The sequence below is a fragment of the Sesamum indicum genome, linkage group LG11 (assembly GCF_026168435.1).
Source record: "Sesamum indicum cultivar Baizhima isolate 11 linkage group LG11, ASM2616843v1, whole genome shotgun sequence".
Lineage (NCBI taxonomy): Eukaryota > Viridiplantae > Streptophyta > Magnoliopsida > Lamiales > Pedaliaceae > Sesamum > Sesamum indicum.
Genome location: NC_142667.1, coordinates 16,161,561 through 16,183,357, shown reverse-complemented (window position 1 = coordinate 16,183,357; position 21,797 = coordinate 16,161,561). Strand labels below are relative to the sequence as shown.

The 21,797-nt window shown below is 37.0% G+C and overlaps 4 protein-coding genes across 5 annotated transcripts; 1 reads left to right on the top strand and 3 right to left on the bottom strand.

Moving 5' to 3' along the window:
- Window positions 1–395: 395 nt before the first annotated feature.
- On the bottom strand, window positions 396–5,057 carry LOC105174509 (uncharacterized). Of its 2 annotated transcripts, none has more exons than XM_011096637.3 (3): window positions 4,875–5,057; window positions 1,013–3,599; window positions 396–933 (listed from the first exon to the last, which is right to left on the bottom strand). In XM_011096637.3, exons 2-3 carry the CDS (start codon window positions 3,521–3,523, stop codon window positions 637–639), a joined length of 2,808 nt encoding a protein of 935 aa, XP_011094939.1. In that variant the 5' UTR covers window positions 3,524–3,599; window positions 4,875–5,057; the 3' UTR covers window positions 396–636. The 2 variants fall into 2 exon arrangements, with proteins under 2 accessions (XP_011094939.1, XP_011094940.1); XM_011096638.3 differs by lacking the exon at window positions 4,875–5,057 and adding an exon at window positions 4,290–4,868.
- Window positions 5,058–7,481: 2,424 nt separating this feature from the next.
- Window positions 7,482–8,230, bottom strand: LOC105174508 (18.1 kDa class I heat shock protein). Its single transcript, XM_011096636.3, has one exon. The coding sequence runs from the start codon at window positions 8,079–8,081 to the stop codon at window positions 7,674–7,676; it is 408 nt and encodes a 135-aa protein (XP_011094938.1). The 5' UTR covers window positions 8,082–8,230; the 3' UTR covers window positions 7,482–7,673.
- Window positions 8,231–8,278: 48 nt separating this feature from the next.
- Window positions 8,279–11,070, top strand: COPT4 (copper transporter 4). The gene is given in 2 exon segments (XM_088875383.1): window positions 8,279–9,565; window positions 9,567–11,070. Coding segments are annotated over 2 exon segments (474 nt in total). The 5' UTR covers window positions 8,279–9,160; the 3' UTR covers window positions 9,636–11,070.
- Window positions 11,071–11,561: 491 nt separating this feature from the next.
- PAS1 (FKBP-type peptidyl-prolyl cis-trans isomerase family protein) lies at window positions 11,562–20,287 on the bottom strand. The gene is made up of 20 exons (XM_011096635.3): window positions 20,002–20,287; window positions 19,835–19,919; window positions 19,621–19,690; window positions 18,549–18,646; window positions 17,775–17,897; window positions 17,406–17,438; window positions 17,201–17,259; window positions 16,908–16,992; window positions 16,558–16,716; window positions 16,223–16,280; window positions 15,135–15,283; window positions 14,825–14,922; window positions 14,623–14,692; window positions 14,084–14,143; window positions 13,721–13,777; window positions 12,914–12,982; window positions 12,703–12,780; window positions 12,356–12,457; window positions 12,213–12,284; window positions 11,562–11,986 (listed from the first exon to the last, which is right to left on the bottom strand). Exons 1-20 carry the CDS (start codon window positions 20,073–20,075, stop codon window positions 11,726–11,728), a joined length of 1,860 nt encoding a protein of 619 aa, XP_011094937.1. The 5' UTR covers window positions 20,076–20,287; the 3' UTR covers window positions 11,562–11,725.
- Window positions 20,288–21,797: the final 1,510 nt, after the last annotated feature.

Below are 21,797 nucleotides of genomic sequence, written 5' to 3'. Positions count from 1 at the left end.
CCCAAACAATTCTGCGACATTTGGGCCGTGAATTATGATTATAACTGATTTTTCATTTGGTGCCCAACTCATCACAAAGAATTACTGACAGTGAAAATTGGTAACCTGTGCTACATAACATGACCAATCTTTCAGATGTTCAATTTTCAACTTTGTTGATATATTTATTCATTCATATACATATTCATTGTGGAATATGACTATGGATGTCATAAATACAAGTATCTGCAGAGAAAATAACAAAAGGCCTACGTGTACCCCTCGCTGCTCAGACCTTAGAACAAATTCCACTGGATATTAGCAGCACAGGTACACAACCCCAAGAACAATCTGTGAAGGGCTAGGGAGGGATTACAATTGTAACATAATACCAGTAATCAGCCTGAAGAACACCATTTGCAACAAAATCTAACTTTACAGATTAAGAACAGTTGATACAAAATTTCAGGTCATTTATGATTCTGCAATAGATCTCTTTACAAGATTAGGGAAGTCCCAGTACTTCTCATTTTCCCCCAATTCCAATTGATAGCAAAAGGAAATAATGACTACTGCCATTGACGACTCTCTTTGAAATATAGATGCGGCCTCGGTAATTATATCTAAATGCTGTCTGAGTCCTTGCTGCAGCCTCCTTTAGATCCTTCCAACTGGTGACAAAGGTGGGCACGTGACATACTTTGCAGGGAATTGCTCTTGGAATGTGCTTGCTGTTTTCCTCTTATCAGCTCCTACATTGACTTCTGGAAGATGTTCTGCATCTGACCGACCATTGGAATCTATGATTTCAGGAAATTTCCAACAAGTGACGTATGCTACACATATAGCAAACGCCTCTAATAGAGAAACTGATGCATCCAATTCAATAGAGTAGAAGCCGTTGCTAAATGGTTCCAAGGTGAAAACAGGCTTGTTGCTCTTTTGTTTTTCACCCTGTAAGAAGCATAGCAGAAAATCGTCATTCTACTGAGTTTGGGAAGAGATGGGGTAAACTAATAGAGTGAAACATTACCTGTATGTAAAGATTAACATGATCGACAGTAGCACTAGACATTGATGCTTGAAGTATGTTGCTGCTGTTTTTATGGTCAGCAAGTATTCGCAGCTTGCAGCCAACATCCCATCCTCCACAATCACATGATCCACCAGATCTCCAACGGCTAATTAACGATGAAGGTGCACCTTTAATTGGTAAACCATGAACACCACCAGGAAGGATGGCGACTATGCCATTAGAGTTTTTATTTTCTCCTGTGTTTAATATCATCCCTGGTAGATACTCCCTTCCTTTGTTCATTTGGTGGTCATCACTTAACTCTGCATCATTAGGCTTTTTACTTGATTTTTTAACAATAATAGCCACAATCTCCTTGTTAGCTGCAAATTCAAGTGTTTGCTTGTCTACCTCCCCTGGATCAACACCATACAGTACGCACTCCCTTGAACATTCACTAGAATCCCCTGCGTCTGCTTTCAGGTGATAAGAGTTTGAAATGTTCATTTGACCAACAAAATTATAGCCAAGGCTGCAGCTTTTCCCTTTCGATCCTTGACTTATCCAGTTCATGCTCTTTTTCCTAATCTCATGAACAGAGTAGAATGAGAAGATCATGCAAGGATCACTCTTTTGAGATGTTGGCAATTTCTTCACAGTTGCAGCTAGCATGTCATTGCTATTGTCAACAACAAGTTTAAAGAAAGGGAGTCCATTCTTCAAAGTCAGCTGCAAAAGAGCCTGAAAACTTGATGCTTCGGGCTTCCTATTTTGATATGGTCCCTTGGTCGCTGTGGTCCTGACAGTCATTGAACTTAAGCCTCCATTCGGCACCCCCACATTCTCAGAAGATTGAGCTCCTTTGTTCTTCAGCAATGGCTCCAGTAATCTCCTTAAAGGGCTCGACCTCCCTCTGTTGCTAGCACTTGCCTTTTCTCTTTCAGAGTTATCCATACCAGAGGAAACTTCGGGCCTCACTGGGCCAGATTTGACACTAGTGTAAGTAGAACTCAATTGTGGAACTGCAGAGCTCTCCTTAAAGCTAAAGCTTCTGCTCATCCTCCCAAGGTTAAAGCTGAATCGACGAGCAGGGGAGGAAGCTCTTCCTTGCACAGTGGGCTGTGCAGCAACATCAGCTTGTGTTTTACTGGAAGCCTCAACTAAAGATGAAGACCAAGCAGTTTCTTCATGCATCATTGAAGGTTTACCTTCAGGTGTTATGGAGGTGACCGGATTCGCACTTGGGCATGCACTTGGACGGATATCTGTTTCAACTGCCTGAGAAGTCACCAAGTTATGTAGCTCCATGGCACACTCAACTGTGGCACCAGAAGGCAGGGGACAAGAGTGTGGAATATCAGCAGATAATTCTCCAGTGTAAAGCTCTTGAGAAGAAAATAGATCAGACAATCTGTTTCCTGCCACTTCTGCTAATTGTCCATCAAGTGAGGTCCTGGATTCTGTAAACTGAGAACTTTCTGAGCAACTCTTCTTCGAGAAATGTTTGGGTACTAGGAGCACAATATTTTTTGGGTCGGCGGTGCAGGATTCAGAAGTAAATTTCACTTCATTGCTGAATCTTATGTCACTCTTTTTCCCCTGAGCATTAGTTTTGTTATGTGAGGAGAGAGAAAGGTTATGTTTGCTCCCCTCTGATGGTGATGCTTTTTTTTCTGACGTAGTCTTTTTCTTTGAATCCTTCCTCATGCTGTTAAACTTAACAGCCTGCTGAAAATGCTCTTCTTGCCTACCAATGGTGCTGCTTTCCGCAGTTTGAGATTCTTGGTTACATGTTTCCTTTTCTTTAGACTTGATAGGCTCATCACGTTTTTCCACCTTGCGATAGCTAGCATTTCTTGCCTCTGATGAATTGACAAGTGAATTCTGAGGTAAAGTCGACTGTCTTTGAGGTGAACTAAATCGTGAACCATGTGGCATCTGCTGTTTTCCTGAATATAATGAACTTGGATTACGACCATGTGAAGAGGGTTGCTTCCTCAAGTTTGGAACCATTTTAGGCGGTCCATTTGCTGAACAAGATGATCTGCTTGGTGATGTTTTCTTTGGATATTTGCTAGGCATACGTTCTGTATACTTCCATTTCTCCAAACGCTTCCAATCGAGGACACCAAAATTTAGTGCCTTCTCTTGAATGCTATTTTCCCTCTCCACTCGCTGGAGAAAGCCAGGTAAATTCGACATGTGCTTGACAAGCTCATCATCATCAGATGTCCTATGCCCAAGCCGAGACCTTCGCTCATTCCTTTCTGAAGGTTTAGACTGGATTACTTTCGTGGTATTTGCATTGTGTCTTAATTCACTATTTGGATCAAGGGATGGCTCAGCAAAAGAATGCCCTACTTTGTGCTTGTCTTGATAAAATAAACTTTTTTCTTTCCATGGCAATGGAGTTTTCTCTTTAACAACATCCATGTTTTGTTGTGTTGAACCTGTCCCCTGCCCTAATATATGTCCCATCTCCCGAGACTTTTCTATACTTTCAGGACTCAGTTTCACACTGGATAGCATTGTATTACATCTTCAATAATTTTGGAAAATCTTGATGAAGCCTTCAATATGATGAGTGCTGCAACAGCTCTTCTTCCTGGGAACAGAAAACACTAGCAATCACAATGTATTCACATTTACAAACTTCTTAATACAAGGCAATGGGTGTCACAATGATCAGTCACATGTAAATTCCAAGGTGATTCATATAATGTCTATTCACACAAAAATTAAAATATCTATTATGAAAAATAGAACAAGAATGTCACAGGAGTAAACATTGAATTGCTCTAGATTCCGTCAACAACTAAAGCAGAGTAGAACTCTCAATAGAAGAAGTAACAAAAACAAAGAGGGCCTCAACAAATATAGTAAATAAGTAAATAGTGTAACTTTGAGCTCATATAGTTCAAGCCACCGAAATTTCTCAATTGTCAGATCCCAGAAATGAGTTGATTCTGCAGTAAAACTGGGCACCGTCACAAAATGTAGTATCAAACAAAACATATCTGAACAACGTCCATCTAAAGTATCAAAGAAGCATGAATTACTGCACCACATTTAGGACCAGTAATCTAATTTCCTATAAATCCTCATACATAATCACAAAACAAGAGGAAGTGAAACAACAAATTATTGACATGTAATCTACTGGAAACGCTATATTGATTAGAAAAACCAAACTGCAAACAATGTGCAGATGAACGAGTTCTAAGCCAGGGATCCAGGCCAATTAAAAGCTTCTATTATCTTGCAATAAGCTAATTCAGCTTAGCAGTATACTTACAATGTCAAGTAAGCAGACCAAAAATACACCCATACTGTAACGGTGCCCCAAGACAACTGGTGATTCCAGACCCCAAATTCACGTTTAATTAAATTTCTGGACCGGATTCGCAAAGTTAAGCTAAGAGCAAGAAAAATCTCAAATGTGCCATTATTTTTCTATAAAAGGTTACAAATCAAATGGCCAAGATTCTGCATCCAAGTCAAGAAAATGACAGATCCATACGATAAGCTCAAACACATAAACAAAATGATCCCGAAGATTTGCACTTATTGGCCCTAGTCAACAGCAAGCACAAAAAACAACTCGAACAAAATCAAGAACAAGCATCAAAAACCAGCTCCAAGAATCATATGAAAGCCAGGGAAAAAAGGATTTAAAGGAAAATGCAAAACCCAAAATGCGGATTCAGCAAACCTTCCATGCTTTCTCGTAAAAAGGCCAAAAAGAAAAAAGAAAAAGAAAAAAATGTCAGAGAATATAAAATACAGAAATGAACCAACACCGAAGGCAAAGAAAAGAATTGCAGAGATGAGGGGAGTCAGAGAAAAGCAAGAAATCTTCTTAGAACAAGAAGAAGCGTACTCTTCGAAGCCGGTGAAGATAGAAAAATAGGAGTCCCACTCCCACTCCCACAGATAGAAATGTATAGATACAAGTGCAGAAAGTATAATTATAGAGAGAGAAAAAACCCCGCGAAGAAAATGTGCCACTGCAGTGAGTGAGTGACACTCAAGTGAGAGAGTGCTAATGATAGAGAGAGAGAGGGAATTAGCGAAGAGAGGCGTTCGGCTTTCTAAAACGAATCGAACGGTTAAGATTGAGGTGGCAATAGATGGGTGGTCACAGGGAGACGCACAATGGATCGCAGCTAGAATAATAGATAATAGAATGGGCTTGTGGGCCCGCAATGGAGGCCCATTTGTTGAGAACGCTTATTCTTATTATTATATATTTCTTTTTCACCTCGAATGCCAAAGTTGACTGTGGGACCCACTTTTGGGCCCGCCCAACCTGATCGGTCCTCTGAATTCTGATCCTTGTAGTGTAATGAATCTAGGGCTACAATGGATGATCTTTTTGTTTGTGGCAGCCCCACCCTCACCCTCACCCTGCCCTCTCTATACCCTCTACACCTTCTCCACTCCATATGCTAATATATATAATTTTCTTTTTAATATTAACACCATATTTCCATCTTGACAAGCAAAAATAATATACATTAAGTATTAATATTAAATAATTTTATTCTTTATTAATTTACGTTTTCAAATGAGATGGTCGTTTAGCATTCTATTAAAGTCACGATAAAAAAGAAATATTGGATTCGCATCTTATTTTCATAAAAAAATTATTTCACGTACAGAATTTATATATGAGAAAGTGTGTTAAAATATTAATATTATTTGACTCTTCTCTCTAATAATTTAAATTTTTAAAATAAGATATATAAACAAAAACAAATAATGGTAGGTAGTATATAATTTGTTTTTCCTATTTATGTCAAACATAGCACTCCATTTGTCGCAGAAAAGAGCAAATAAAAAGAGTGTATCCACACACACTTTGTATAGACTATATAATGATTCCAATCTCTTGTTTCGAGGTGTTGACAATATTTTACATGAATTATTGAGAACCAAAAAACCCAATCTATCTTTTTGACAAAATTATATTAGTTGGTCTGTCGTATACCAACTCATAATTTTATGGTCATTTTTCAATGTGGCCTTTTGGACGTTTACTGCAAATTGGTTGGAAAATTGCCAAATTGGAATGCCCCATATTACACGTTCTTTCAAGTGCAATCAGCGCTGGGGATTGATTATTATTTCTATTTAAATATATGGGTTTTCATGTTCATAATCATCATTTGGAATAAAGATTAAAGGAATTCATTATTATCTTTGGCACGTGTTTAGGGTAATCCATAAAGAATTGTTTTCATACCAAATTTGGCACCAATTAATTGCTAGCTAATTAAACTGGCGCCAATTCGGAATGATGTTGAAAAAAGTATTAAAAGTTTTGTGAAATGATAATTTTGTTTAAATTGTTTTAAAAGAGAATAATTAGATTTTAATATTTTGACATGCGACTTTACAAGTAAATTTTTTTTAATAAATGGATAATAATACACAAATAATGCATAACTGTGATTTATTCTTTTCACCAAATTCACTTCATCTTTATCGTGTTCATGTATTATACGATAATTCTTGAAAACCAAAGGTACAATAAAATCAAAGTATTTAATGAATTAATTGTTTAAAAAACTAAAACGGGTAGGAGGAGTATATTGTACATGATCTCAACCATTAATTAATAAGTAATAAATAGAAAAGTAGAAGATGGATGCGTTTAGGAAAGTGAATTCACACTTGTGATGCAATTCTAGTAAAAGACTTCATTTATTGAGGATCCTCAAATACATACGCACATTCACATCAAACAAACCCACAAAAATAAAGAAAAGATAGCCTACAATGGAAAAAAGAGAGCATCATCTCATCCACCCCCAAAAGTCTTAACGATTGTAGCACGCTTCTCAACTAATTAACACACTACGTACTTGCTTTTTATATATAGTGATTATTACACCTTTTGTCTTTTCTTTTCTTTTCTTTTTTTTTTGTTTTTTTTTTTGTGGGGGGGGGGGGGGGTTGTTTGTTCTATACATATATATATATATATATATATATATGTATATTCCAAACTTGTGATGCATTCGTGCCCCAAACACTTAACTTTACAAGCAAAGCTTGTGCTCCATTTATCCTTTCCTGCAGCGCATAAATCTTTACAAGCCAGTGAAAAAGTTACAATTGTAACTTAGAAGAATTTTACTGTTTTTGAGTTTGATTATGGATATAATTTGCTTGGTAATGAAGCATTGGTTAAAAGCAAGTAGATCACTATAGGCTGTTATGATTGGCCTTATCACACTAACTATGACGTGATGATGCCCGTATTACTACTAAGTCTAAGCCCAATTAGCCAATTTGGGAGGAAAATGGGCCAGTAAGGCTTCTAAGGATGGGCATAATGGAAATGGTGGGCTAGGAATGCACTCACTCCGGTGGATAGATACAACTCCGACATGGAACCAAAGATTTGGGACCAGCCCATGAATAGGAGTTCTGCTGCTATTAAAACAGCCACTGTTTATCTATTTATAGTAGGAAGTTCGTATTTAAGAGAGAGGACAAGTTTTATTCATTACAAAACCAAGATTACATGACTTTTGCGGGTGCTGATGACAGCGATAGTGATACCCCCATGAAACAACGAAATGGAACAAAGCTGAATTAACAATAGAAACAATCCAGAAATTATTTAAACAACAGTTTGGACGCCCTCCCCACACTTGGAATCAATCATCAATTAATTGGTGACGATTTCAATAGTCTTGATCTCAGGCTTCTTGATTTCCTGCTTAGGAATGGTGACAGTGAGTACTCCATCCTCCATCGACGCTTTCACTTCATCAGTCTTTGCATTCGCCGGCAAATAGAACCGGCGCTGAAACCCGCCCCGCGGCCTCTCCACGCGATGCCATTTCTCATCCTTATTCTCTTCTTCTGATTTCTCCACAGCCCGCTCGCCGCTGATCTGCAGAATCTTTCCGCCGTCTTCCACCTCAACTTTCACCTCTTCTTTCTTCAGCCCTGGAAGATCAGCTTTCAGCACATGGACCTCCGGCGTCTCTTTCCAGTCGACAGGCGCAAGCGCAGCGCTCGTTGAGTTAAAGGGTTGATAGATTTCTCGCAGAAGCTGAGGGATCAATGACATTTTTGGTTGTACTGAGAAAATGAAGATAATGCAGAGAATTAATTAGTTTATGTCGGAGGATTTATCTCGTCAGTGTTAACTTGATGGAACTTAGTCTGTGATCTTTGATTATTTATAGTAATTGTAATAAGGGGCATGAAGTTTCAGGGGTGTTCTACAATCCATTATTTGAATAGAATATATGTCTCAATTATTTTGGGTGGCAACTCGCTGTTGTTATACTCTAGAGGGTGCTCTTCTGAGATAGTGTAGAAAGTTCCGGTTTGCTCCATACTCGAACCTTCCTGTTCTTTCCATTCTCGCAATGATGATCAATTACCATACCTATCTCCAATTAATTCAAACTCTGACTCTTCATCCTCAATACTATTAGTCGTGCTGCATGCCCTGTCAGAAAGCTTGTGATGTTGAATTAATCTGATCCTCTCCTTAGTATGATAGTATATATCTTTGCTTTTTACATTTAGTATCGATCTCCACTGCAGTTGCAGTTGTTTTAGATTTGAGTGGAGTCATGAAAAAGCCAAGATTGTTATGATCACTATTGAATTATTAGACATTTTGCTTGTCCAAGATTAATGAAATGCATGTGTGCCGGCCCAGCTGCAGTTCTTGTCAGATCAAAGATTGCTGAATCTAGTTCCACCAAATGATCTTGAAATCCTATCGCTTCCCAATATCTTACTTCCACCTTTTGAACCAAAAAGAAGAGTTTATTTCCTCATTTGGCAAATTTCAATGCTTCTCAGTTCAACTTTTCTTTCCACTCTCCCTATGATCTTCTCATCTCTTTTCCGGATTCTGTTACCTAAAAAATATTGATCCATCCTTTCACCTTAAATTCCTTTCTTTCAATCATTTCTTTCCACACACACCTCTGCTGCTGACATACGTACTTGAGGGATTGCTTGCGAGAGAGAGATATTCCGTGGAACAAAAAGAAAAGCGTAGGCCTCAGCTTTGCTTTTCTCAAGAACAAGTTAGAATAAAATGTTCACAAACTACCATTGAAACGTGCCTTATTTAAATCATTATCCCACAAACTCCAACCACAGGAACTAAATCATTTAATTTCTAGCATGGAGCTAAGACCTCTCCCTCTTCACCACAACATAATCTCCGCCCCTCCGCCGCCGGGCGCCGCCCACAACCACCACCATCTTTTCCATACTTCCTTTTATTGGGGTAAAGAAGCCCAATTTCTGTTCTCGGGTTGGCCTGATAATAATTCGGGTATGTATGCGCTGGCTCTGATTCTTGTCTTCGCCTTGGCCATCATAGTCGAGTTTCTCTCCAACCTCAATCTAGTCAAACCCGGGTCCAACCGGGTCGCCACCGTTTTCTTCCAGGCTGGAATCCATGCCATCCGGGCTGGATTTGGATACATGGTGATTTTGGCTGTGATGTCTTATAATGGTGGTGTGTTCATTGCGGCTTGTTTGGGCCATGCAGTCGGGTACGTTATGTTCGGGAGTAGGCTCTCTAAAAAAGGAGGCCAGGCCTAGTAGATCCGAAATGGGCCTGCTTTTGGGCCCAAATTATTCGGACTCTTAATTCTGTATAAGGCATTTGGTGCTGGGATGCGCACTTGAATTAAAAGGGCCTGAATTTTGTTGTATATTTCACACAATAACATACATTTCTCAAATTTTCAGAATTTTTGAGATGTATAGGCATCATGGATCCCTTACATATAAACGTGAGGGGAAATTCTGATTCAGTTAAACTAATTATATGATAAGTGTAATATATTTATGATGTGATTGTTATATATTCAGAGAAAGTGATCAATTACAAGTATATCACACTTATTTTATAATTGATTTGGTTCGATATTAAACTTGATTTGAATAAAAAAATTTTAAGTTATGAGTACTCCCACCGAGTTCTTTGGTGGGTTTAAAAAATAAAGAAATATGTAACAATAATAATAATAATATGAGCATGTATTTGCCACAAGATTTGGGTCGTCCAGAAGTGAGAACTTTGCTGATGATCTCTTTTTCTTTTTCTCATGCTGTTAACCTGCTTCCCTTGTCATTTTGTTCATAAAAATTCAAGATTTAAGTAGAGAGGAATAAAGCAAGTTTGAAATTCTTGCAAGATGTGAAGTCAATCGGATTGCGTAGCTTCAAAGTCAAAAGTAGTGGATAGTGAGCATTAATTATAACACTGAATAGAAGGAAAAAGGGAAGGTGAAAAAAGATCAATAATTGACAATTATTTCTTTTTTAATCCTCAAGCAATGCATGGCGCAAACGCAATCATTTTAATCCATACTCCGTACCACACCTTATTTTATTTAATTCAAAAACAGCCAATTCTTCTGTCAACCTGCTGCCTTCACCCACTCCACAATATATAAATCTATCAGAAGCAGCTGCACAAAGATCATCAACCAAAGCAAATCATCAGTTCTGGTTCTGGTAATTAGTGAGTCATATATATGGGCTTCCCTTTTGTTAGCAGCTTCTGGAATTCATATTTGATGAGACTGTTCCCGGGGTGGCCGGACCATCAAACTCCCTGCACCTACTGTTTCTCTCTCTTGTTGGTGTTTCTGCTCACTTTTACGGCCGAGTTCTGCTCCAAGTATCCTGTCAGCCCACAGAATGACCGGAGGCTGGCGGCACTGACCGGTGCCGCCTTGCGGGGGCTCAAGATGTTCATGACTTACTTGGCGATCATAGCCATAATGGCAACTGATTTTGTGTTCTTTCTGGTGGCTGTGGGAGGCCATGCCGTCGGAAATTTTGTTGCCGGGCTCTGTCAGTACCACATTGAGCAAGCAGAGGTCATGTTGTGCGAAGGTAGCGATAGAAGTTACTGTACTATGTAAAGTTCTGATTTGTAGTGCTGGTTATTATAAGGTTCATGTAATTGTCAGGGTTGGTAAATCCTATGAAGGTTGTCTTAAGATGATTGATTCTGAGTGAAGTAATCTTGTGTTTTGGTCGATTCTGGAAATTGAAAATGTTTTGTCGAAAAACTGCCGTAGAGAATTTGCTTCCAATTAAGGGTAAGAATTATAATTTTAAATAGTATCTTATGATGCATCACAAAAGAAGTTGAACTTTTTGAAAGAAGCAAAATACATTTTTGTCGTAAATTGAGATTAGGTCTGGGATATTTTGTTTTATACATGCATATCATATGTATATAATATTCTAGTGACATAATATTTTATACGAATTAATTAATATATATATATATACATGAAATATAATACTAATTTATATATTATAAAAACTTGGGTGCATGAGTATAAGGAAATTTGGTCGTGGTGAGATCACGAGTAAACAAGCAGCTTGAAAATAAACCTTTCCACGTTGGAACTTTGATTTCACTGGTCCAGAGAATAATTTATTAACGAACAAGCAGCCATAAGATTAGAAGCTTCTTTACCCATATTTTCAGGAGGAAAGAGAAGACATAAAGAACTGTAATGACTCAAAAGGTACAACACCTTGAAGGACACTGTTTATATGATTAACTTTTCTATGATTTGATTATGTTAATTCTCCCCCTTCTGATGGACAGCAGTCTCGAGGAATGTTATACAACGAATTGAAACAGGAAAACAACAAACAAAATCTTTCAAGAGATTTGGGCTTCATAAGGATGATCCAGATCCAGATCCAATGTCACAATATGGTACATCTGTCCAATCCCAGACTGGTAAAAAGTCTTCTCCCACTAGGCCATAACCTGGACCATAAGCTGGTGCGTGCTGGTGGTGGAGCAGTTGCCTCAAGAAGATGTTCCTTTTCACCATCTAAAGCATCCCGATCATGGCTTTGATCAGGCTCTTTCTCTCCCAGATCCCGACCACCAGCCTCAGCAATCTCTCCAGGTTTTTTGTCAAACAATCCCTTAAATTGTTGACGAGCCTTTCTGTGGATTTCCTGCTCAACCCGAACGGGGGCATTCATTAAAGTTGGCAATCCAAGCAATGCTAAACAGTAAAGAGTTGAATACAAACAAAATATAAGGGAAGCATAACAGAGCAATTACAAAGTAATTTCTCCCCATTTATATTCTATTTTTCTCATGTTATAATTCCTTTATATTTGTTCAACATCGGTTCTTATCCGATTCACATGAGTCAAAATTGGAAGTTCTGACACTAACCTGCTCCTCCTTTTTAAGTTTAAGGAGGGCTGCCTTTGCGGTTGACTCCGATGATTTATCAATGGTCATCATCTAGAAGCATGAAGTGCAATTAGACGAGAGTGAAAAGTAAACCGAATCGAAATTCTTGAATGAAAGTTTACCTTATTGAAATCTGCTCTAGCTTCTTCAAAATCCCCAGCACCCATGTATGCCATTCCACGGCGATAAAGAGCTTTGACATGAACGGGGTTGGTGTCCAACACCTATACAAATGTACAGATTCAGATCGAGATTTTATTTCACTTTACATGCAGATGATCACATGTCTAATTGATGCAAAGGAGAATGTATGTACATGAATGCGTGAATAGAACCCATCTTAAGAATCTAAAATTGGAAAGTGGCCAAAGCTAATATCAGATTACGTGCCAGACTAGAGCATAAGGTCGTGAATTAATTTCTCTTCTCCACAATCTTAACATTTCTACCATAAAGGTTACCGAATTACCTTATTGCAAGCTTCAATTGACTTCTTGAATTCACCCATTTTTTGCAAGCAGGCGGCGACGTTCAGGTGCAACAAATTCTTAAAACATGTTGAATAAACCACAAATTACGACATGGAAACAAAATATCTTTAATATAAAAATTAACTCCTCTCTCGAGATATCACATTTTGCTGGGTACAAAAATTAAACAGAATCCTTTCTAGTTCTTACTCTTGTATCTGAGAATTCTTTTCCCTCTTCATCATTTTGAGGATTGACATGATTAAATTCCCTTAGCACCTGCAAGCAAATCCCATAATTTACTGCATATCAATGTGGAGTAGAAAAAAATACTCAAACCACTAGGAGTTGTAGAATCACTTGTGAATGACAAATGGGGTTGGAGCACACACAAATGATAGCAAGTGATACTGATAGGAAATATCCAGGGATTCTCACAAATAATAGGCCTTTAAAGTAAATTATTCCAGTATATGGCTCAATGGTGGAATGCAAAGTTCTTAATAAGAACACAAAACTGAAAATGTGAGAGTACCCTGACGTATGAATAGCGTGTTCGGTATCACCTAGGGTGGAGAACAGGTATACAGATTCGAATGTTTCACCTGTGTAGGTGAATAAAAACCCTCCAGTTGTTTGCTATAACAGAAGGAAGGATATGAGACCCCTTCCCCTGTTCTTAATATTAATAATATTGAAGGATGATATACTTTTTCTAGTACCATCCGTACAAATCTTCTTCCAACTTCTTCCAAATTAAAGGGATGAATTTGTATTGTTCTCTATCAATACCTCACAAATACATCCTACCAAACTCACTTTTAATGGAATGAAATAGTTGGATTTGTGCTGCAACATTTTGCTGTTGAAAAAATCAGCAGTGCCTAGTGATGAACAAATAACGGAACCAGTTCCCTTATGCACAAACTAAAGAAAAAGAGAGGGATTTAGAACAGTTGCTGCTCTAGAATGCTGAACATAGTACATCAGTTGAGTTTAAGAGAAACAGAAGACTACATGCTCATATTTTGCCTTGGCAAGTTCATATTTGCCTTCTTTGAACAGCCTGTTACCCTGAGATAAGCAGAGAGAAAAAAATTATCAGTATGCACCAAGGGCCAGTAACAACAATTTTCTCCAATATCAGAAGCTTAAAATTTTAATATAACATTGCTATCATGTCGCACGCAGCAAACAAGTACAACTCTGGGCAGAAGCTGCTTGTACCAATATATTTAAATGGCAAAAGTTATGCCATGTTAAACATACAAGCTAAAATGCATATACAAACACGTTAAAGAATACTTCCTCCATTTCCTTTTTTGGCATAAACAATTTCTAAAGAATGAAAATGAAGTTTTCTACAAAGTCAACACGTACCGTGCCCTTAATCTTCTCAACATCATCCATTATTTCTCTAAAATTGAAACCAGTCCAGTCCTGCAGCAAGGATTTCAATTACTAACAAGACACATTATTAGGAGCCAACCGCACAAATGAGAAAACAATGTGAAGATTAAGTTAACTACCAGCAAATTACCCATTCTTAGCAGATGTAATATCATAAACAAGACCTCAACTGTACTTAATATCTGAAGTTCCCAAATAACACGCAAGCTATCAGATGTAGAGATTTAGAATCTAAATTATACAGTAAACCCATTTATTCACTATAAAAACCTAAGAATTTTTATTGGGGTCCTATAAAGTGGAAGAAATTGAATCCTGATGCGTGTAATTAGCATTCTTATGTACGGCCATGGATAAAAATTAAGTTTAAAATAATTTAGCACTCAAGTTTTTTCCATGCAAAGGCAAGATAGAAGTAATGATGAGCAACCACAAGGAGTGAAGAAAAAAGTAAGATTTCTTTGGTCAATTTTTTCCATTTTCTTTTTCATGGTTGTAAATTTGCACACCTTTTGCTTCTCATAATCAAGCAGCTCAATCTCCCATTGGATGTGAGCACCTTGGGGAACTTTATCTGGCCTGTCCATATAGAAATTAAGAGAATAAGTAAATAAAATTATTTCATATGAAAACAGAACCACGATGACACATTCAGTGTGCTGAACTGCAAGTGTAATACTCAGAAACGACCACTGGTACGCTAAAGTTAACCTTGGAAACTTGTCATAAGCATAATCAGGGGGGCATGTGACCAGAGCTATCTCCCCAGGCAACATCAGTCGGGTGCACATTTCAAACCCTTCCGGCACCTAGCCTCAGAAGCACACCATAAATCATCAGCATAAGTAACAGGAGAATCAAAACAGTAAAATTAGGAATCAAGGGTCTTAGACTGTATATCTGGCCTCTGCATGAGCAAATAATAATTAAAAAATAACGGAAACAAAAAGCATAATGTAGAGCAAAGCATGGCACATATAAAAACTTCTTATATATAATTTAGTTCTCAATTATGGCTTACAAGGCCTTCCCCGGATCTGAACTCCAACGGTTGGCCATTATTATCAACTCTGGTATCATAGAAAACAGTCTTTTCTTCATTGAGAAGCATCCCCTTGTAGTGGACATGTAACAGACTGTCATGAAGAGGGCAATCCATTGGAAATTCACCTAATTATTTGAAGAAATACATAAGGACATAAAAAATTTAGCAAGTTGCAAATTAAATATAAGGATCATTCGGCAGTAAACACACAACAGATTCACTATACAATTTGCAGAGTATAAGCAAGAAGCATAATCAGAAAATTCGGTGACAATAACCAGATAATGAGGAGTGAGAAAATCTGAATGGTAGCTGGAGCATTAATCACTCAACTAGCATAAGCTTTACATTATGAAAAAGAAACACATATATAAAGAAGAGAGGACAACCAACTATATCCTATAACCCAAAAAAACAAAAAATAATTTACCCAAGCAAAAGCATGAGGAAAACGCACCTAATAAAATCTGATAAAAATTTAAAACACCTTCTGTTAGTGTATCGAAGTGCATTATCTGAGAACTAAAGTCCATGATAAACCCAAGAGGAAATCACAACAATGTGCTGGTAACACGCCAAAAAATAGTAGGTTAAATAGATTCATTTTAGGTACTTAAACTCAAAGGTTTTGCAGGAAAAGATATTCCAGGATCCTTCTATTTTCCCCAATAATTGGTCAATCTAGAAAATGTCGAATTAATAGGGGTGTACTAGCATTGGAATGAGAGTGGGGAAAGGTCCACATAGTGGCTGTGAAGATGAGGCAAAGCAAATTGTGCACTAAGCTCAAATCAAATGAAGAGAACGTGTTTCATTTCAACAAGCCCTAACCAATGATTTCTTTTCATGAGAAACCACCCTGAAGGAGCTATGAACGATACACAGAGTAGATCAGTTATATCTTTAATAATAGAGTACATGATATTTCTTTCCTATTGAGCAGTCCAAACTTTCAAGAACAAGAAAAGGTCGGTGACTTCTTTTGTGCAATTTTCAGCAGCTTAACAATTTGCATCTGTACAATCATAGAACAAATAAAGAACAGAGCAAAAGTTGAGTGACACCTCTTCCATCACGGAGACGGCGTTTTATTAAGCGTCCATCTCCAAGCACATCTCGCACCTGTAAATACAAACTGAGTCATCTCGAAGAACTTAAATGAAAACAAATCACTGAAATTCTCTCGAGTTGCAAGAAAGTACTACAATGAAAACTAGCTTCCTCATGTAAATTTGAAATCTGTTTTATTGAGTCTAACTATGCAGAGCAATGTTTCTCTTGAAATGATTCTAGCCTGGATAATCATATTAACCTCAGCATGCAGCTATTGTATTTCCTTCTTCCACATTAATGAACAATCCTGAGACAACTAATGGTAAGCTAAGAATGCCAAGTTTACCTGGACAAAGTGTACCAAGTCCACATCAAAGTGGATTTCAGCAATACCTTCGATTGAGGGAATCAGAGAGCACTCAGATAAATACTCCTTGGTGACATAAATTACTGCCTTTTCTCCTCGTGCCATTGTTCCAATTCCCATCTCAAGACCTTTTGGTATCTAACTCAGGAAGAATTCAGTATATTAACTAAATGCAGTTATCACAATGTTTTGGAAAGAATGATTGACCAAAAGCTTTAGTAATATCCATCAGGCAGAATATGCAAAATAGCATATCAGAAGACAAATATAGCCAAGCTAGGCTTAACATAAGCAAGAAGAACAACTGAAGTGAAGGCTTTGGTGCTTACCTCAGATTTTCCAAAAGTAAAGAAAAATGGTTCCCCTTGAGTATGTGAAAAGATTATTTTTCCATCTGCTGACTTCCCTGAAATCCTATGAGCAATCAAATGTAAAATAAATTTATAGCCAAACCACAAAGGAGGACGACTGGAGAAGAGTATTGTAGTGTCTATAAAAGAAACAAAATGCGAAATGAGACACCCAAGAAAGAGTAAAACAAAGACTTTGCTGCATACATCCAATGTAATTTAAGAAAGAACCAAAACAAGGAGAAATAGAAAAGATAAAAACAAATTCCTACCAAGCTTTAACTTCATAGGGTTCCCTAGGTTGTTCCCAACCTTGTCCTTCTTCCTTCACCTATTAGAATTAGACAAATGAAAATCAAAACAGTGTGCATTCAATAGCCTTCTATGTAATTTTGTTTACTACATTTGCAAAGAGCTACAAGTTTGCAACAATAATTTTAATTCTCAGTCCTCCACCAGCGGAGTTTTTACAATTACCTTCTTTATGACGCCTAAATCTTCACTAATAACCTGAAAATTGATGAACGACATGTTAACAGATCTAAAAATAGTATCACATTGCAAAAATCTCGGACTCTTCAAAACCATAAAAATAGTAAAGATTACCCAAAAACTTCAGTTGGAAAATTTGACAAGGTTTTCAGTTTTTACTTGACAAAAAATAAAAGGAAAAATGCAGTTGCCAGGTCAGGCAAACTCACTCATAACAAGGTAAAAGTTTTCCATTGTGAGTAGGAAGGGTTGCCCCTAATATAATAAACAAGTAGCAAACCATATTACTTACATTTTTATAGAATTAGGGAATAGTTACATGCATTGAGTTAAGAACAAATCTAATATTCTTGCCTTGACTTTAGAGAAATCAATCAACTCAATCTCAAAATGAAGTTCATCATCCTTGGGAAAGCTATCAGCAACTGGAACAGGGCAATCCCCCTCACCATAATGCAGCTCAGGCTTCATCTTGAACTGAAATCAGAGATTACATCTCAGAAAGAAACAAGAGAATAGACAAAGTTAAATGTAACTTGGCTAGTCATCATCAGCCAAATTCAAGGAATTTCATGAGTCCCCTCTTTGACACTATATTCCATCTGAAATGCAAAAACTACAGTACGTTTTTCCACTCATTTCATGTCTCAAACCACAAAACAAAGTAAATGGTGATGCCATACTCCACAAAAACATTGAAAAAATAACCACTTGTTGATATTGGTAAAAGTTAAGGGTGAAAGAAATTGAATTACAAAGAACTTAGGCACTCGGACAAGACTGGAAAGTGGACTCAGGGAAAAAAAAAAAAAAAAAGGATGCTTATCCTAATCAGCCTAGTTCCTTTGTGTTTTTCATGTCCCTTTCTTCCTTTGTAGTCAGTGGTTCAGAAAGGTACAGCGATGGTCTTTCTTAGCAGAAAACACATGCTAGCCTTATACTTCACTATACTCCCAATGTATAACAAATAAATAAATAAATAAAAACGACTACTCTAGTTATGAACAACTGCATATAGAGATAAAGCATTTTAAGTATTAAATGAGGGAAATTGTACAATATCACATACAGTTCCCACATATGGCAGCTAGAAAAATTTTCATCGACAAGAACAAGTTCCAAACTTACCATTGCAACTTCACCATTCAACATTGTTGGAATGCCTTCCAGCAATCCCAATATCATCTTGCTTTTCCCTAAAACCTGCCTTTTTGGGATGCCACTGCCTGTAATTCAAGATATGTGACTTATGACAAGCGTATAACAAATAAGGAGCAAATGCATCCCAAATTAGTTAGACAAACTGTGATTAAAGAATGGAAGAATAACACTAAAGCAACAGGAAAGAATTGTTTGCCGAAAAGGTTGATGCAGGAAACAAAAAGAATAGCTGCTGGATGAATTATCAGACACTAACTACATTCAGGTCTACAGCTAGCTAATCAACTTATAACTTTTTAATGTGTTGTAATAAAAGCTTAATGCAAGTATACAACAAAAATATACTGTAGCAGCAGTATGCTCAAACAATTGAACTGGGATCATTAAACTGGAATAAATTCACTTGGGAAAACTGTAAGCCAATTTAAGAAAGCAGCAAAAGCATAGCTGCTCCACCTGAGGATGGGCAAGGCTGACTCATGGATGGAATCGTGTGGTTTGGCATGAGAAAGTTTGATGTAGGCTACAGAACCCCCCCCCCCCCCCCCCACTTCCTTCATTTCTTCAAACTTCATTAACTAAGCTGTCATTACTTCATAAAGACCATGCATGTGAGCAATACGTGACCACATCAAGATTTTTTTAATCTTAATGCATAAAACCTTCAGTTTGGCTCTAGCTCAGTTATCCACCCTTCTTCCCATGGTTTCTAATTCCAACTTGAAGTTATAATTGCTTAATAATCCATTCAATTAGAAAGCAAAAAGAATACTTTTTAATTCAATCAAACTCACACTAGAGAAGAACAGCACAAATATCAGCCAATATGACATTCAAGTCCAACTTATGAAACTTCAACAAGCGCATAAATTCAGCTAAAACATAAATTGATCATGGTGACATACTAAATCCCACTGCAGGATATACAAGCTGCTAACTGTTCCCTATTTCTTTGGGATGTTTTATGATTCCAGCTTCCTATTACTACTACATGTTGCCAACATCTTTTTTATCTTAACAAATAGCAGGTTTAACTCACCTCCAAATTCCGCTCTGGTGGACTCAACAACCACCCCATCTAGTGTACGGATAGTACATTGATATATAACCTGCATAAATTATCAAAAAGTCTGTTACTGTGCATTCTATTACTTTTCTTCCATTTCTACATACAACTATCAGATCAGCATGTGCGTATCGAACCGAATGTTATTAGCTTAATAGGAACGGACTGAACATGATCAATGACAAACCTGATCACCATCAGTAGGTGTTTTTTCACCAGCTCCAGGCCGTATGAGAGCTTTCATCAAACTACCAGGGGTAATTTTCTTTCTCCTATACATGATTCAAAACATGAGTTCATAAACCATAAAGTTAGAAAAACAACAAACAAAAAAACCGGAAAAAGGGGCGTTGCCTATTGTCATCTTCAGAAGCTGGTTTTTTCTTCTGGGGTTTAAATTCCTCCTCCGACTCTTCAACTACAGCCATATTGTCGACAAATTCAGCTGTTTGAGTCTAATTTTTGTTAAATGATTGAAGTGGAATGGCGAAAAACCCTAGGCAGCATCCAACAATACAAGATTTAGGCCAAGGATTGATGACTAAATTAAGTGATAGCCGTTGGGTATGATCGCAGACTTTCTGATTGCTGAGTGATGACTCTAAGCCGTTGATTTTAATTTTCCAACCAACTACTTGTTCCCTGCGTTGATTCCCCAAATTCTTGTTTTTCTTTTTGTTTTTTTTTTTTATATAGATCATAAAAATATTTGCAGGCCAGGAATTAGCCCAAGCAGTCGAGAAGTGTATGAGTTCAAGGCCCAATAATTGGCCCATAACAAACCCACTACAGTTGATGGACAAATTCAATTTCAACCCAACCCTACAATGCAATCGATACTTAATTTTCGACTTTAGGTCTCAAATCTACATTCAGCTGACAAAAATTTTAACCAAATCAAATTGATTCGATTTGAATCAATTATATGATAAGTATAATATACTTACAATTTTGATAAAAATAATCACTTATTCTATAATTAATTTAATTTGAATAAGAATTTTCTTTTAATTGAAAATAAAGCTAGCTATTTTAAGGGGAGACTAGAATGCATGAGCACTAACCAGGTCAAAGAAGAAATTTTCTATTATACTAATGGCTCCATAATATTTGCTAATGTTTTGTGTGTGTCCCTTTCGATGTAATTGTTTCTAGTGAAATGATTTGTTGACATAAAACCATAAAGGTTGAAATTCTTCTCACAATAAGGCTTCATTTATGAAATTAAAATCTAAGCAGATCAAAAATAGGTAGTAATTTAAGTTAAATGAGTTGTATGTTTTGTTAAACTAATTACAAATATGTGATTGACTTAGAAATGAAAGTAATTTTGATGGTGATACACTTATATTACGGGACTAGTTTATGATTGAAATACAACACACCACAATTACTTGACATGGACAGAAAGAGTTACTATGTCGGAATTGTTGATGAAGAGACTTGTTAGGCACATGAAAGCATCAATTCATCTATTATTGCGTGTTGTATGCCGGGGATCACGTTGTCGCCTGCCTAACTTTACCATTATTTTGTACGACTATCATAATTTTTCGTTTCTTAATCAACATAGCAGCTCGACTATTATGATTATTATTTCCATGTATATTCTATAATGAATACATACATTTGGCGTAATAGCGTGAAGAAGGGTTGTGGCGCTGATAGTTGGTGAGCGACCCTTGAATTTGGGGGAGTTGACATACTTCACAAACTGCTAAACGCAACATCCTCAAATTACTCCTATGTTGCCACATGTCACGTTATACTCATCATCACATAATACAAGTATTTGTTTCTTCGGCCGATTCGCAAGGTACACAAAATCCGAACAAAACTACCTCATAATTCGATTATTACAACCATGTAATTTCCTTGCCTATATAAATTCATTTCGAGTTCGGGTCAACTACTACAAACCGAAACTTAAGTAAACATCAAAGCTTAAAAATATAATAGTTGTGCAATGTCTCGTAAATCTTGCCGGCTTGGAACATATAGAGTTAAATCTTCTTCTTGTCTAAAATATCACACAAAAAAATAAAAAAGTAAATATAAGGAGTTGAGAACAGAGTAAGTACTAGGAAAAAAGTTGATGGGGAGCATGATAAAATTCTTACTTAAATCGGATTTTTTAAACAAAATAAGTT

Bases quoted from the DNA above. Each gene is read 5' to 3' on its own strand.
- LOC105174509 (XM_011096637.3), bottom strand. From the start codon at position 3,523: ATGCTATCCAGTGTGAAACTGAGTCCTGAAAGTATAGAAAAGTCTCGG. The intron at 934-1,012 runs GTAATGTTTCAC...TGCTTCTTACAG, and splicing joins ATGTTAATCTTTACATACAG to GGTGAAAAACAAAAGAGCAA.
- LOC105174508 (XM_011096636.3), bottom strand. From the start codon at position 8,081: ATGTCATTGATCCCTCAGCTTCTGCGAGAAATCTATCAACCCTTTAAC.
- PAS1 (XM_011096635.3), bottom strand. From the start codon at position 20,075: ATGGCTGTAGTTGAAGAGTCGGAGGAGGAATTTAAACCCCAGAAGAAA. The intron at 18,647-19,620 runs GTGAGTTAAACC...CTTGAATTACAG, and splicing joins CACCAGAGCGGAATTTGGAG to GCAGTGGCATCCCAAAAAGG. The intron at 14,923-15,134 runs GTAAGCCATAAT...TTCTGAGGCTAG, and splicing joins TCAGATCCGGGGAAGGCCTT to GTGCCGGAAGGGTTTGAAAT.